At 39.4% G+C, this 16,855-nt stretch overlaps 2 protein-coding genes across 2 annotated transcripts; both read left to right on the forward strand.

Moving 5' to 3' along the window:
* The first annotated feature begins 289 nt into the window (after positions 1 to 289).
* Positions 290 to 3,907, forward strand: pim2 (Pim-2 proto-oncogene, serine/threonine kinase). Its single transcript, XM_062541418.1, has 7 exons — positions 290 to 518; positions 870 to 973; positions 1,116 to 1,166; positions 1,648 to 1,868; positions 2,003 to 2,172; positions 2,282 to 2,458; positions 2,569 to 3,907. The coding sequence occupies exons 1-7, from the start codon at positions 455 to 457 to the stop codon at positions 2,712 to 2,714; spliced, it is 933 nt and encodes a 310-aa protein (XP_062397402.1). The 5' UTR covers positions 290 to 454; the 3' UTR covers positions 2,715 to 3,907.
* A 4,028-nt stretch (positions 3,908 to 7,935) lies between these two features.
* On the forward strand, positions 7,936 to 16,334 carry slc35a2 (solute carrier family 35 member 2). Its single transcript, XM_062541419.1, has 5 exons — positions 7,936 to 8,348; positions 9,947 to 10,132; positions 10,659 to 10,810; positions 11,269 to 11,972; positions 15,373 to 16,334. Exons 1-5 carry the CDS (start codon positions 8,276 to 8,278, stop codon positions 15,398 to 15,400), a joined length of 1,143 nt encoding a protein of 380 aa, XP_062397403.1. The 5' UTR covers positions 7,936 to 8,275; the 3' UTR covers positions 15,401 to 16,334.
* The last annotated feature ends 521 nt before the right edge of the window (positions 16,335 to 16,855 follow it).

The following is a 16,855-nucleotide window of genomic DNA, read 5'->3' on the forward strand; positions in this document are numbered from 1 at the left end:
AAAAGAAAAACAGAAACAGCTAAAAAAAAGTTTACGATTCACCAACACATTTCCTTCTTTAGCCAATCCGCGCAGCGCGCGCTACTTTACTGGAAGGTAGCCTAATTTGAGCGGTTGAGTTCTGAGAAAAACCAAACATTGGCTCATTAATATTCTCATATTTAAATGTAGGCACGTTGTGATTGGAAGACGGTTCAAAATACAGGGAAAGGCATGATTCTGATTGGCTAATACCCTCTACCTGGGCGTGTTCACCGATGTAAACTTAAAACAGCAACAAACTTTCAGCTCATCATTCTGACATGTGTTCGCATCGTGAGCATTGCACCAACGTTTTTGTGAATTTAAATGGAGCTCTGGTGGATTAACTAGACTAAAGTTGGTCAAACTTGGATGTTATCTTGAAACTACCTTCGGTTTGTGTATTTTTTCAAAATTGTAAAGCCGAACAAAGATGTTGGACAACCGCATTGTCGATATCCATTTGGAACAAGCAGAGGATGTTAGGGGCAAACATGGTAAATTGAAAGCCTTTTTACTATACATTTTTATATAATTGTAGCAAATATAGATTAATAGCCTACTATCATCTCGTCTGACCTGTTCTATGTTCGATTTACGTGTTAACAATTTCATAGGACTACGCATAGCTGGCCTATGACTTTTTATCGCATGTTTTATTTGACTTGAATTGTCAGCTGTAGCAGCTAACGTTAATCTGCAACGTGACAGAGACAGACTCGGTATAACTTATAGGCCTACACATCATTTCAAAAGTTAATAACCCTTTCAAGTAAATTTCTGTTGTGTTCTTAGACGCATTTGTTCAAGTATTTACTACTTAACTCATGACTTCCTTCCACAAACAGCAGGCAAAGAGCCCTTTGAAAAGCAGTATCAGCTTGGTTTGCTGCTGGGGAGCGGTGGCTTCGGGTCTGTCTTCGCTGGCCAGCGCATCTCAGACGGCTTGCAGGTGGGTTTGGATTGGAATATCCCCTCAAGAGAATACTGTCTTTATTTGTTTAGCTAAAACGGCACAACTGTTGGCACAAAATTCTTGTCTTTATTGTCTCTTAACCTTAATTAACTTATATCTTGCATTTCGTCCATTTTAGGTTGCGATCAAACAGATATCCACTGATAGAGTACAGCAGTGGGCAAGACTGGTAAGATTACGTTTTCTGCTTTGTTTTCGTTTGATTCTTGTTTTTTGTTTAGATGTTATTGTCCTCTTGTAAAGTCAGCGTGTAGGCTACACAGTGTGGTGCTTTGCTCCCTCTGGTGGGGAGGGAGGGAAAACCCCAACTGTTTTGGATGACGTAGCAATGACGAGTTTTCCTAAACAATATTTGCGAAATTATAGTCATAATTTCCCCAAGAACAGAAACTGCACTCATTTGATTATTCCTAATTTGTTGTTTGCTGATTAAATTGTAGTACAATTTAAATGAAATTCGATTTGTTATACTTTTAGGCTATGTTTTCCTATTTATTACAATATTATTACAGAATAATTACAAAACAATTACTTATTATTATAGCCTACGTGACACATTTAAACAAAATGGATTCCTCTGCCGTTCAGATAGGCTAATTACCATATTCTTAAGTGGCCTAATCAAGCTCTCCCTTTTTTCCTTGTTACAGCCTGATGAACCAAAACTTGTTCCCATGGAGATTGCTCTACTTCTGCGTCTGGCGGGTGAAACAAACTCAGGAAAAACTCATAGTGGGATAATTCGGATGCTGGATTGGTTTGAGCTGCCAGGACGTGGGTTCCTAATTGTCTTTGAGAGGCCACAACCCTGCCAGGACCTCTTTGACTTCATCACAGAGCGAGGATGTCTGGAAGAGCATATTGCCCAAAGGTGAGTTGAGTTGCTATTAGGAGGTGAAATAGCTTTGTTCTCAATTTGACATGGTCAGGGTCGAACTAATGTTTTCTTTTCTTTATTATTTGGAAGTAAATAACATGGTCTGACATTGGTGGCATATTTTGCAGGTTTCTGAGACAGATAGTGGAAGCCCTGCAGTTCTGTGAATCCCGGGGGATTGTACACAGAGACATAAAAGATGAGAATGTGCTAGTGGACACCCGCACTGGAAACATCAAAATCATTGACTTTGGATCTGGTGCTCTCCTCAAAGAAAGTGAATACAGTGATTTTGAAGGTATGTTAAACTTCACATCATCAGCAGCTACATGCCAAATCTCACTTGAGCATGAAAGACACAACTAGCACTGCATTTCTAACAAATGTCCCTTAATTGTTTGTTACAGGTACAAGAGTCTACAGCCCTCCTGAATGGATACTACACCACAGCTATCATGCCAGGCCTCTCACTGTGTGGTCACTTGGAGTACTCCTTTTCGACATGGTCTGTGGCGACATCCCTTTTGAGAGGGACTCAGAGATTGTGCAAGCCAATCCCAGTTTCACTAAACGCATCTCAAAAGGTGAGTCTTCTGGGCCTGGAGTGCTGTAGGGAATAAACAAATATTCCTGCTGCCAAATGATACTGTCTGTTGTATGACTCTAACCCCAAGTTCCTCTCTCGCTTTCCCAGAGTGCCAGTCATTAATTCTGTGGTGCCTATCATATAGGCCAGAAGACAGACCAAGTTTAGAAGACATCTTGCTGCACCCTTGGATGGAGACCTGTGAGGATATTGTAGACTTGTCAGAGGAACAGAACATCACACCAAGCCTCTAATTTCTGGATAACTTCACATGTCCAGCTTCTCATTTTCTCCTCACTGACTGTTACTTAACAATCCGTTCTGTGAGTAACACTGTGCCATAGGATTGTTCTGTTTCGATAAGGCACAGTCTTCAGCTAGTTCAAGCTGTTAATGCCTTGATTGAATTACCAATATTTGGGCCTAGTACAACGTGGAGGGTTATCTAGATGTTACTTTATTTTGTAGTAATGTTAAACAATTGTGGAAATCAGAAGATTTTTTTTATTATTTATTAGGGAGTTTATTGTGTTATTTATTTTCAAAATGGTATGTTATTTATTGATGATCCAAGGCATGGAAAAGTTTCTGATACCTCCCATTGTACTTCAAATGCAGGCCAAGAATGTTGGCATTTATTTGCCCTAAGACCAAAACTGATACTTAAGACCTGGTTTTACAGGTAGTTGTATCTAAGGATTTTTCACCTTGTTTTAAGAGGTAACAAAGACCAGGGATCCAGTTTCCAATTCCCACCTCACATAACAATAAGACAGAGCACTACTGATCCACTTTAAAAGACCTGAAGTACGTTAGAGCTTGGGAGTGGCATCACTGGATTTAAAAAGAGATTCCTGTTGCTCCTGAAAAGCTTTGGGGTTGTTTCTTTTTCAAACTACAATGTGTTGTTCTGCTCATCAACAGCTAACCCACAGGATTTCATTTCTCTCTGACGTTCAGATTGTCAATACTAAAGAAAGAACCTTGAACAAGGAGTCATTGTTTAACCCAGGACTAAGAATGGTCTACATGCCATCAAGAGTGTAATACTGGGCATCAGCAAGTTCAATTTAAAACAGCTTGTTTGATCTGATGTCTTTCTTTGGGTTGGATACGTTTATAACACGCCTGGGAGCAATGTTGTGTTCAGTGGACAAATCTCCCCACTAAAAAACATATACAGTTTGAATTACAATAGATACAATTGATAGAAGTGCCTGTTAACCCAGATGCTTGGGACGTTGGAGGGAATTGAACAAAAGCAATGTCACCCTTAAGTTATTTTTGAAAATCTGGGTTGTTTAGCCTGGGTTGTAACAGCTTGATACTTGTGTATTGTTTACTGTAAATTGTTTAGGTAATGTTATTTATTTCAAATAAGATTTTCACCTGAATGTCTATACACTGTATATACAATGTTTGTAAATAAAACAATATTTGTCACTAACTAAGTTACCATTTTTTGTGTTGTCTACGCACTACACAACTTTGTGAACATAGGCATAGTCCAGTCAGCAATAGAAACACTTGAGAAATGAAGAAAAGGACAGAAAAGTTTTTAATGGAGAGGCTGATGTAGAAACACCTTAATTGCTCATGTGTTCATGTGTATGCCCAGAGCAAGTGGTTGCATTTTTTTTTTTTTTTAAATGTGTCGACCTATGACAAATTTAGATTAAAACGGTATCTAATCTTCATGTGACCATGCCAGGGCTACTGTACCCCTCAGGGTCCACAGGGAGGCCAGACCATAACTCCTCATTTTCTGCCTCTAGGCCCTGGGACTAAGATACTGTAATATGTCTACTTCACTGTATGGTCCCCAGAGTGCCACAGTCAATTTCTTCTATTGTCTGGTTTAGTATCAGGCTACATTTAATTATGCCATTGCCTAGACCTGTTAATGACATCCTTACTTACTTAGTTTCTTTAGCATTAAAAATAAAGTTCAATACTGCAGAATGCTATTTCAAAGTAGCTTTTGAATATAGAGTACTGTAAGTCATATTTTTAATGAAAATTTTTGCCATAAAAAAACATCCACATGTCTGTGTATATAGCCACATAATGAATTCTCTTACAGTGTTTTATTTGGACTGTTATTGCCGGTGTAAGCAGGTCCTTTATCATTTCTCTTTACCTGAACCTGTAAGGAAGTGTTATGCAGTCAAAACATTTATTGTAATGAATGAAAACAATGAGGAAAAATCCAACCTTGACGTTAACCAATTTATTCTGTTAAAAAGCAAAATCTTAAAAAGAAATTGATATTTTTACAAAAACACATTATCCACAATTATTGGCTCTTAGAAAATCCTATATACAAAATGCAACAGAAGAATTTCCCTATCTCATTTCAACTTAAAGTTTTACGGATTATGGAGTGTCGTTGAACTTTCAGAAGTAGTCATGACTTTCTTTTTCACGATAAGGAAAATAACGTGACAGAGGTTAAATCATCATCATCAAAGTCATTTCGGAAAGACAAGAGATAGGCCTACACTAAATTTAAATGAAAAATAAAGTCTCTTGACATTAGCGAATGGCTATAAAACTATAACTTTGTTGAAAATGCTTACAGTGAAAACCATAATTAAAACTGGAAATGTGACAAACAGACCCATGGTTATCCTGCCACCACACAGCATGGAGGATGATATAGGCAAGACATTATAAGAACCACTGTTGGAAAATATCATCTTGGGGTCACAACTCCCCCAATAAATCATCAAAAGTGACCTTTGCTAATAGATTATTTAAAGGGAATGCCAGCATTTCCAGTCATTTAATTACAAGCATCAGGAGTAACTTCAGGAAGTGTGTCTATTGTCAAATTAAATGAAAATGCTCTTTGGCAAGAAACACTTTAGTTGGGTTTGGTATACACAGAAGAATGACTACTGAAAACATGCCTAATGAGAAGGTGCAAGGCTCTTATTATGGGACTGTTTGTATTCCCAAAGGCTTTGGGAACTTTACTAAGCATCATAAACCACCCCAGAAACCAGAACATTTTCAAAGTAAATCTGTCAATCTTTGCCAATACACTAAAAGTGGGTCATGATTGGATTATTCATCAGGTCAACAAACCAAAACAAATGTCCAGATCAAAACAAAAATGATTTGTTCGAACCAGTTCCAGGACCCCTTGAGGGGTAGAACATTTTCTGAGGATCCTCCCCCCATAATCATAACAATTGAGCAAATGTCATTTGTATTCTCTGATGTTGTGGCCAAACTTGGTCTTTTGTCATCATTGGATTTTGCGTGGACTGGTTAAAAAATGTCTCTGAGGCAAATAAACCAAGCTAGTAGCCGTAATGGTTCCTTGTGACCTAATTGAAGTGATTCAAATTAAATGTGGGTGCACAAATGTTTTGATTTTTGTTGTTGTTGTTCACTGTCATATAAAAATCTATCAGGTTTTTATATGACAGACAGTGAAACCATTATAAGATCTTTGCTAAATCTGTGTAACCTGAAACATATAAAACATTGTAACCTATAAGGACTATATATGACGTTGTATGAGGAAAACGAGAAAGGGGCCACTTTCAATTCAAACAAGTTTGGATATAAAACACATTGCTGGCATATACGTTTTTTTCTATGTCTTTTCCATTTGGGATGTTTCCTGATGGCATCAGAATGTGAATGTCTAGTTGGCAAAGCACTATTATAGGCCAGATGGCATCCCGGCAAAGGTGCTGAAGTGCTGCGCAATGGAGCTCTCCCCCATCTTCCACTCCTTCTCTCCCAACCCCCCCGCACCATAGTAAGCAGCCCTGACTATCCCCGGTTCTTCACCTTACTCCCATCTGGCCTCAGGTACAGAGCCCTGGACTGGAAAAAAGTGCACTTTAAAGAAAAGTTTTGTAGCCTATCCTCGGCCATGACTGCACTAAACAGTCTCCTGTGACAATCATCCATGCCCCCTATTCTTTTGTGTTTGTTTGTCTGCACTGTCCACACTTGCTTGCACTGTGTTAAGGATGTTATATGTGATATGCTATGTATGAGGCTGTGACGTTAACATCAGTTGCTGCTGTCTTTTTGTCAAATGTAAATGATATGTGTGAAAAAGAATGTCCTTAGGACAATAAAGACACTATGACACTGCAGATCCTGATGAGACTGCACCCCAAACTCTCTCTCTCTCTCTGCCTCCTCTCTGACGGTTCAACTGAATAGAATAATGTTGGTTGGGCAAAAATACATACAGATGCTTTTTAAAATAAAATATAAATACCTTAATTTCAAGTTATAAACCAGCCACATGTATCAAAATAAAATATGCTTTTGATGCTAAAAATACTCTTTAAAGGAAACATGCAAACACTTTGCAAACAATGTCTGTCTATCTGATCTATTCCTTCATCAGTAGGCCTGCACTGACGCTGTTTACAATGTTTGAGAGCCACAGCTTTTCTCTGAATATCAATATTCTGATCATATCTGGACATCAGTCCAGATGGTTCTTAAAGTGGGGTCTAGGGACCACTGGGGGGCCTCAGGCCATAGAGGTCTGCACAATAATTTGATTTAAATTATTAAGTTGTGTTTAATCATTTAAAAAAAAAAAAAAAAAAATCATAGGCCTACAGATGATGACAGATGGCCCTTTTCACCAATGAAGTAACCAAATTGCGCCAATTCGTTCCCACCCACAATAACATCTTCAATCAACAATCAGTTATAAAGAACTGCTGCTAGAGTGGTTATTTTACAAACTAGCTGATGAACAGAGTCTGCTGTCAAGTGATGCAATATCTCAAGCTGTCAAAAGTCATTTCAACTCAAAAAGAATGAGCCTGACCACAACTTCAGAGAATAGGCTACATGGCAAATGCTAAAATTTCACAATGAGGCAGTCCTCCGAATATGTATAGGCTCAGTAAGTAGGCCCTATTCAAAGTATTTTGATACATTTTTCTTCAGCTCAATAAAATAGATAAATGATAAAATAGCCTAGACCACCTATTTTGCTTTTGAAATAGACCTACATATTTAAAATAGGCCTACATCATAAATAATCTAGGATACTACCATCAATCACTGATTGTTGAAATATAGGCTACATTAACAAAAAAACGAAATTTAGGCCTAGGGGCCAATCCCTGCAAATCTGTGTGTTCGAAAGGAGTAGGCTACACAAGCGCATTGGCTAAAGATTGTTTAGTTACTGGATTAGCTTTATCAACCATCTCTGATCTAAGTTTCAACACGCTTCTTTTCTTCACATATTATAACAACCATAGACTGACTAGCCTAGTATCACCTCACTTTAAACATCACCATTAAGTGCCACTAACGACCTAATTTGCAGCAGTTGAACATGTGTTTCTACAGTAGATGGCAGAATTAGGTTTCGCCGGGCGCCGCAGATGCGCAAACTCTGTTTTTAAATCAGCCGCTCTATGGACCAATGACAGTTGCCACCAGGTTGCCACGACAGACAAGGCGGAAATAAAGCAACGGAGAGACAACAAGAGGCTGGATGAATGTAGCTAGCGAGCGAGGAGATGAATGTAAACGTGTATAATAACAGATATACCTTACAACTAGGTTGACACTGCATTTATAATTCTTACATTCTCAGCAATGTCTACGATGACAGGGCCTCTGTTTCTAGTTTGACTGCAGCAGTCTCAAGTGTCCAGTTGGATTGAAGTCTGAGTAGCAGCTAGGGACTGTAGAACAGTCCTCTCCGATGTATTGCTTGCTAGCTGGCCAGTAGTCTACACATTGCTGGAGAAGCTGGTGTTTGTTAGCTAGCTAGCTAGCCAGTTCTCTGCACTGAAACGTCAATGCCAACATGGCAGGGAGCAGCCATGGCACGGGCTCTGGAGTTGGGGAAGATAAGAGTTTTCGCAGTAAACAAAATGAAGGTAAAACCCAGACACTTTGACGGTAATCTGCGAAACTGTATTATGTTGATGATCGTTCTCACACTTGTGAAAGTTAGTGACCGTAACGTTATCAATTAATGTTATCTGTTTCCTTGTTAGCTAGCCGTCTGAAATTAACGTTAACTGAGGAGGATCACAGTAGCACTAGTAACAATAGTTTATTTTTAGACCAGAAATATCTGAATGGATGAAATTGTATTTATTGTATAAGACATTCTCGCTCACTTAGCTGGAGTGGATAATGTTACAGTGTTACTTCGACTAAACAGTGAAGTTTAGTAGCTTAAGCTACCAGATGTGGAAACTCGGCTAGGCTGTCGGTAGAACCGTATTATTAATGTTATGTGGGTAATATTACACGAGTCTTGTAGGCTATGGTTACCATTACTTATTAATAGTGCTGTCTTGATTGACGGGTCATTCCACGCCGTCTGGAATTGACAATTTGCCATAAGATAATGTTAGCTAGTGAGCTAGATAAATAGCAAGCTAACGTCAAATTAACATGATAGCGCAGTCCACTACCATTATCCTTTAGCTAATCTGTAAAGCATTATCTATATTTCGTCCTTCATGTATGGAACAGTATCAATTCATTACATAATGGGCCACTACCATTGTCTGCTAATCCAGTTAAACCAGAAACGGCAACTAAAGAATCTTTAGGATACCCTGTCATGTATCCTCAATCATAGTCATAGTGTCTTCTTCAGTGTGCACTAAGTTTGTTTCTAGAGGTGAACATGAGAGGAGGTAAATATTAAGCCTTTTGAGCAGCTTGTTTGAGAATTAAGACTAGATAGCTAACTTTGGTGGGTTGGGTACACGACCAGCAAGTTGGACGAGTTCTTAGAAATACTAGCATAAGGCTATCCTACCCTACATTTGCTTGATTTCTCATTGTTAAGGAAATGGCATACTTCACCGAGTAAATATGAGCAATTACGACAGTTGTAAATGCGTCATGTTTCATACTTAAAGCATTCGTTGGGCTGCACCTATATTTGTCTACTTCCAGAACACTATCCGTATTGAGCGTTTTATAAATGGATGTCTGTTTAGCCTTTTTCTGTTTACCAAGGGAGTAGAAATAGCTTCACACATTAGCGCATTAGTTAGTTAGTGTTCTATATTGAGGAATTTATGTTAGTTCAACTTCAATATGTTCTTCTCACTTCTACTTATGTCTCCTACTACTGTCCGTTGACTAGTTCTTAAACTTCTGCACTCTCATCCTCTGACAGTCAGATATTTTTTGTAAAAGTGTTTATTGTTACACCAACTGCAATGCAGTTTGAAACTTAGTCGTCATTTGCAAGTCCCAAGCGTCACCTAAATGAACAAATGTAATGTAATTTAATGTTGTAATGATGTAATTGTCAGTTCAAGGATTGTTGAGGTTTATTCTTCCATTCAGCAAGGATGTTTTTCCTGTAGAATCCTGTACACAGAAGTCTATAGCCCTACATGTAAGAGAGCACGGTCAAAATACTGTATCTGTGTGGAAACGAACATCAGTTACAGCACAACATCCACTGATAATTGATTTTGTTTTGTCATTTTGCCTCTCTGCACAGACGTGAACAAGAAGTTGAAGTACATCAGTTTGGCTATCTTGGTGATCCAGAACGCCTCACTCATTCTCAGCATCCGATATGTTCGCACACTGCCAGGGGATCGCTTCTTTGCGACCTCGGCTGTCGTCATGGCAGAGATTCTCAAAGGCTGCACTTGTCTGCTCATCATTTTGTTTCAAAAAAGGGGTAGGTCTCCGTGATTGCCGCTTGGATGTGAGGTTAGATAATGCTAGAAAATGCTTAATGCTTTATGTTTCTTCTGGTGTATTGTCTTCTAGACCCTTTCAGTCTGTTCCTAGAAGATTTGCGGTCGAAATGTTCAAAACCAACGCAGATACTTTCAAATGCTTTTAGCCTAATGCTCTACAAAATGTCGACTTTAAAACTTTTTTTTTTATTCTCAAGGTACCATTAGTTCAATGTTGTTTTCTGTTCTGCCGGGAATAGTCTCAGGAACGCATGTTGACACATGATACAGTTGAATGGGTCTATATCAGGCAGAACATTTTATTCTCCTGCCATTAAGCCAGCAGTGAAATAAAACCAACATTTGACATCCTAAGCTCGCCTATGTTTGAATGAACTAACAAACACGTCGCACAAGCACGCACAAACAAGCTTGCATATTCTACCTATCAGTCTATCTATCTAGCTGTATCTATCTATCTATCTAATCTATCTATTGCATATTGCCCTGTTTTTCTATTTGTAGGTAACCTCAAGGAGTTTGGGGTTCTCCTGTACGACTCCATAGTCGTTCAGTTCAGGGACACGCTAAAACTGGCCGTCCCGTCCCTTATCTACACACTTCAGAACAACCTGCAGTATGTGGCCATTTCAAACCTCCCAGCAGCCACATTCCAGGTGAGATGAATTAGCCTAGCCTCTGACTGCCGTAGCCCGAAGCTGGGACATAAAAGGAGAAAGAGGAATTTACTGCTCTATCCTCTGGCTCTCCCTCACTGTCATTTCCTTCTTTCATCTTTGGGGTTATTGTGCCCTCTCTAATGTGAACCGTTTCGAAATGCCCCAGATGCTTCCAGTGTTGATTACGGTCATTTCCAACTTGAGGTCACAAAACAAAAACAACCCCTACATTCATAAGTGGTCCCAGTGACCGGGTGTCTGGTACTTTGTGTTCTGTAAACACAATGATAAACGTTCAATTTCATGCCTGGTTGTGATATCTTGGGGTTTCCTTTGTAGATAACTCTGCTTTCTTGCTTGCTTCCCCTCTCACCCACTTTGTCTGCTCATTCCTTCTGTCTTCTGTTCTTTCTCACACTTTTTTTTTTTTTTACCTGTACGTGTTCTGACTCCAGGTGACGTATCAGCTGAAGATCCTGACCACAGCCCTCTTCTCCGTGCTGATGCTGCGGAAGAGCCTGTCGCGGGTGCAGTGGGTCTCCCTGCTGCTGCTGTTCGCCGGCGTCGCCGTCGTCCAGGTGCAGCAGGAGAGCGGCAAGCAGAAGGAGGCCTCGGCGGCCGACTCCGGCCAGAGCTACGGCAAGGGTCTGGTGGCGGTGGTGGTGTCGTGCCTGTCGTCCGGCTTCGCCGGCGTCTATTTTGAGAAGATCCTCAAGGGCAGCTCGGCGTCCGTGTGGCTGCGGAACGTGCAGCTGGGCATCTTTGGCACGGTCCTGGGACTGCTGGGCCTGTGGTGGAACGACGGTGCCGCCATCGCCGAGAAGGGCTTCCTGTTTGGCTACACGCCCATGGTGTGGGGCGTGATCCTCAACCAGGCGTTCGGCGGCCTCCTGGTGGCCGTGGTGGTGAAGTATGCCGACAACATCCTGAAGGGCTTTGCCACCTCCTTCTCCATTGTTGTGTCCACCATCATGTCCGTCTACCTCTTCGGCTTCCACGTGGACTTGGTCTTCACGCTGGGCGCAGGGCTGGTCATTGGGGCCGTGTACATGTATAGTTTGCCCAAGCCGAGTGTCGCTGCCTCTTCCTCGGCCTCAGCCGTGAGCCACGGAAGAAGCAACCCAGGAGGAGACTCAGAGCTGGAAGCTTTTCTCTCCAAGTCAGTTGTGGTGAAATGATTTATCTTTTTAAGCCTTTTCTTCACCTCTTTTTGTTTCCCCCCCCCCTCTCCTGTGCTCCTTCTCCTCTCGTAACAACCTCTCACAGCTCACTGGATTTTCTAACTTTCTCATGACCTGTTCTTTCCTGACTACATTTTTTTTTGGTCTTTTTTTAAATCTCAAAACTCTTTAACACTTCTCAGCGTTTTTGACTGAGGATATGTCAGTGGTGGGCATGAGCCCATGTCCATGTTGATGTGTCTGTAATGAAAGACCCCTCCTGCTCTTTCTCAGGCCACATAACACAATGGGGGCTGCCTGGCTGGCACATATGTTGCAGTTTTTTGTTTACTGTGTGTTTTCTATATTTTTTTTGAAAAGCACAAGGTACAAAACACACATTAGGCTTTGTCTAACATACTAATTATACATTCTCTCATGGCAGTAGTATGACCATTATTGTTTCATGGCATAATCGTTCATGTCACAGCGAGTGTTTATCTTTTCATGTTTTGTTTTAATTATTTTGTATTTCTTTTGTACCATATTCACGGGCCTCCCTGTTTGCCTTAAAGTGTATTCTTTTCCAGATCAGTGGAATGCCTTATCACATATGAAAAATGGGTCAGTAATGTGGTCATGATCAGATCATGGTATAGGTTTCAACTTGCCTGATGCCCAGCGAAGGTATATGATATAACTAAATTGTGCATTTGCCACACACATTGTCTGTATAAAATCAGAGTAAACAGCTTTCTCTGTAATACTGCTCTTGTTCACAAGCCATCCAGCTATCAGAACCAACACAGCGCTGTGTATTTATTATTATTATTTCAGAAAACAAGATCTTGTCAATCATACTTTTATTTCTGTTCACTGGCAATATATTTCTATGTCAAACAAGAACTTATGGTATAAGTACTTTTATACCACTGTGAATTTGTACTCCAAAAATATCTTAGATATTAAGAAGAGATTCATAACATGTATATAAGTAAAATATAAAGAATTCAGATGAACTATTCTGTATAGTTGTACAGGATAGATGGGCCATATAAAGTATATCAGAGATATTTTACGTTTAAGTTTACAACCAGCCGACATCATGGCCATCATGTGATTGCCAATGCAAAGTCATCTTTGTGGTCTTTGAAGTAATATTCACTGCTACTACAGGAGCTATGTGGAAATAACCAGCAATGTTTACTCTGGCACACTTCTTTGATTCTGTGTCACAGCAACACTACAGACTACCTAACACTGCAGAAAAAGGTGTTGGGAAGATTTGGGTCCATCGATGTGTTGGTGGTGTAGTGGACCCAAATCTTGAACTATTGAAAACCTTAACAAATGATGCCAGTGCAAGAGCACTGAAATTGCAGTGGTAAAGGGCCATTACAGAACTCATATTATGCTGCAGAGAAATTGGTACCTGCACAATGCTTCATCTTTTCCCCCCTGACCACCGTGGGTTGAGCTTGTCTTTGAAGTTGAGATGATTTGTAAACATTGCAATCCAACACAACATGGCACCTTATAACTGGCTGATTGAGGGAGGAGGCGGAGCGTGTATCTGCTTCACCTGAGGTCACAAATGGACATACCGTGCCTTCTCTTGATCCACATGTACAACGGACTGTGCTGAACTGTAATGTCAGTAAGAGTTTTCCTTTAAAAAAAAAAAAAGAAAAGAAAAAAAAAACACATGTATAAAGTATCGAAATGCTATTTCTCTGAGGTTTAATTTAGAGTTTATCTATTTATGTTTTTGTGGGTTTGTTTTTGTGTTTGGGTATTTTCGTTTATGGTTATACCAAAAGTGGTCTCTCGTTAGATGACTTAAAAAGACATCAGCTGAGACTTAATGAATGTTAATGGATATCCATGAAGTGAAATCAAAAGGTTCTATATTCTCTTGTCTCATGGACATGGTAGCCACAAGTTTGCTGGGTGGGGGTTTTATAAGCGGGTTTTATGGCAGGGGTATGTTATGTGTCATAATCATAAGCGGTGGGAAATCTCTGTTGGGAAATTAATCGGATAGTATTTACTGGTAAAGAAGTTTGGCATCACTGGGTGAAAAAAAAACTTGAATGGTGGGATCAATTTAATCAATGGAGTCTGGTCTGGTAAATGTCAGTGTCTGCAGGCAGCTGTGACTTCATGAGTCATTCTTCCTCACTACTTATCGCAGTTGTGACTAAGCACTGTTGTGACATCAGGCAGAAAAATATGCTGAAGTGTGTGGATTTCAGGTGTGGATTGTATGTTTTAATGTTACCTATTGTGTCTGGCCTAATCTTATCAAAGTGATTTGTCACCATGAACAGCTAGTCAATCTGTCTCAGAAAAAGTATGTGCAGTCATCTCATATCTCCACTGTAGAGTTTTGCTACTATGTAAAAAAACATATGATGACCCGTGTTAACTTGACACAATCTCTGGTTTTGAAATGCATAAATGAATGAATCATGGACTCACTTTACCAGCCAATGGCTGGCTGTGTACTCATACAGTAATTGCCTCTTTTCTTGAGGTAAACAATAAATGACATAAATTAGTGAACATTTTCTTATTTCTAATTAGTGTCAAATTTGACTTGTAAATATACTGATTCCATATTTTTTCATGCTTTAAATACAAAAAAACAAAACATTTTAAACTGTTTTACATGATATATGCTGTAAACATAAAAAAAACTGGTAAAGATAAATAAAATAAATCAAGAGTTGGATGATCACTTTCTTGTTCTGGTATTTTAAAGACAATCTATTTTAGTACTTTTCTGTTAGCTAGTCGAGGATAATGCTCCATAGGTATGATGCTTTACATTATCAGATGATCAGAAAGGTGGAATGTTGTCTTGACTGAATAGAATTCAATTACTGAAATAAGCCGAATTATGTCAATGAATGGATAATGAGAACCAGTCAATGTAATCTCAGGTGGGATGAGGTTCAATGTTAAACATACCCGTAGACAACCAAGAACTCTGAAGCTCTGTGAAAGTCTGGGATTTACCTTGAGTATCTTGTTTCATAATTCCCTGCTTTGTTAATCACTAACCAGGAAGTGTGTCTGAGACAGACAGACCTTTGACACCATGACAATCCTTGGGACAAATACTGTACATGATGGTAATAGACATACTGTAGAGTCTTGCTATACTGATCATGGTAAAATACATTGAAATGGATACAAATAAGGTGTTGTGAGTTCCCAGTCTTTCAGCATTCAACTGTTAAGATGAATATCTTTATTGAGCTTTATCAGAGCAAATCAGTTCTACTGAACCAGTTTGCACCTCACCTCTGCAACTCATGTCTTGCTTTTTATTATCTGACTTGATTGTTCTCTCTGACTCACTGCTATGTTTCTTTTCTTCTCTCTTTTTTGTAGGAATCCTGTGAAAGAAAAGGAAAGCTGAGATTGCTACATCTCTGCTTCAGTGATATAATAAAAGTTGTGAAAGAGCCCTGCCAAAGCAACACGGAAAAAATGGATTTGTGATGGTTCAAGTGCCTTCTGTCAATTGTAAGTTGTAGCAGTTAGTTTAAGCATTTCTTTATGACTTTAGCATCCACTGATCTGCAAAATAATACATATATATTTTTTGCATTTGTGGAAACCTCATCTGTTTTTACATAGATTGAAACTTAAAATATGGACACACATACAGTAGGTACTGAGTTTGATCATGTAATTTAGCTAGGCAACATGTTATGGTTAAATTGCTTGATGCTATCCTCTGATATGACACTATCATATGGTTGTAACATATTTTAATGATTTACATTTCTTTTTACCTCATTGAAAACCCTTGAAAAAAGGGGTTTATGTTCAGTTGTCTGCTCACACTACATCTATCTGCAGATGTGAATAGGCACTATGCACATTAATTTAAGTGTCTTTGAAATGTGTATTAAGCAATGCATTTCATTTAGCGATGCACACTCACTCATAACCATTGAACACAGTATTGATGCTTTGAGAGCAGTTTGAGAGAGACTGTCTTAACAGTGGGTGTATTAGTCATGTGACTGATAATGAAATTGTCGGGTGGCTTGATCTGTTGTATGTTGGCGCCCCCCTCTGGCACAAATGCATATCTTCAGCTAAACACAACTATTTGACAGCAGTGCAGTGCAGTGTATGTGTTTGCTGTGCAATATATGAAAGTTAATTATAGGAAATTGCAATTATTGAATTAAAGTGAAATGACTGACATGAAGAAACTGGTGCTATAATAACAAACCTGATTGAATATTGTATGCTTTAACACCTCATTTGCCAGTATTTTTTTACAAGATGATTCCAAGTTGGCTATGTATTTTTGTGCTCATGCTGCAATCTGGTTTGATAGTTCCACTGGCACAAGAATAAAACGTTTTTAAAAGTCATATTGTGTGTGTGTGTGTGTGTGTGTGTGTGTGTGTGTATGTGTGTGTGTGTGTGTGTGTGTGTGTGTGTCTCAAATGAAAGATGGAAAACGAGTTTGCCAGTTTAAGCAGAATAATGTACTAAACCACTAATATCTAAACAATCTTTCCCCCTGTAGCCTAGTTATGTTACCAGGTAAGAGCTCTACAAGCACCTTCAAAGTTGCCCCTATCCAGGGGCTTTGTTGCACACCAGTAGGCCAACGTCATCACTGTATCAGGCCTTCATGTTGGATGAGGTGGCGTTATGTTTGAAGTGCTTGTGAAATGATCTGCTCCTTGAAATTTCATTATAAAAGCCCTAAGGCTAGGCAAACACGTGCTCTCCTTTTTTATTTACCCATGGTATGCAAATATGCTGCAATGACTTTGTAAATTATATTTTATGTAGAGATGGTGTACGCTGCTCATATATTCAACGGACACTCTCCAAAGCCACTATG

This window comes from Sardina pilchardus, chromosome 7 (assembly GCF_963854185.1).
Source record: "Sardina pilchardus chromosome 7, fSarPil1.1, whole genome shotgun sequence".
Taxonomy (NCBI): domain Eukaryota; kingdom Metazoa; phylum Chordata; class Actinopteri; order Clupeiformes; family Clupeidae; genus Sardina; species Sardina pilchardus.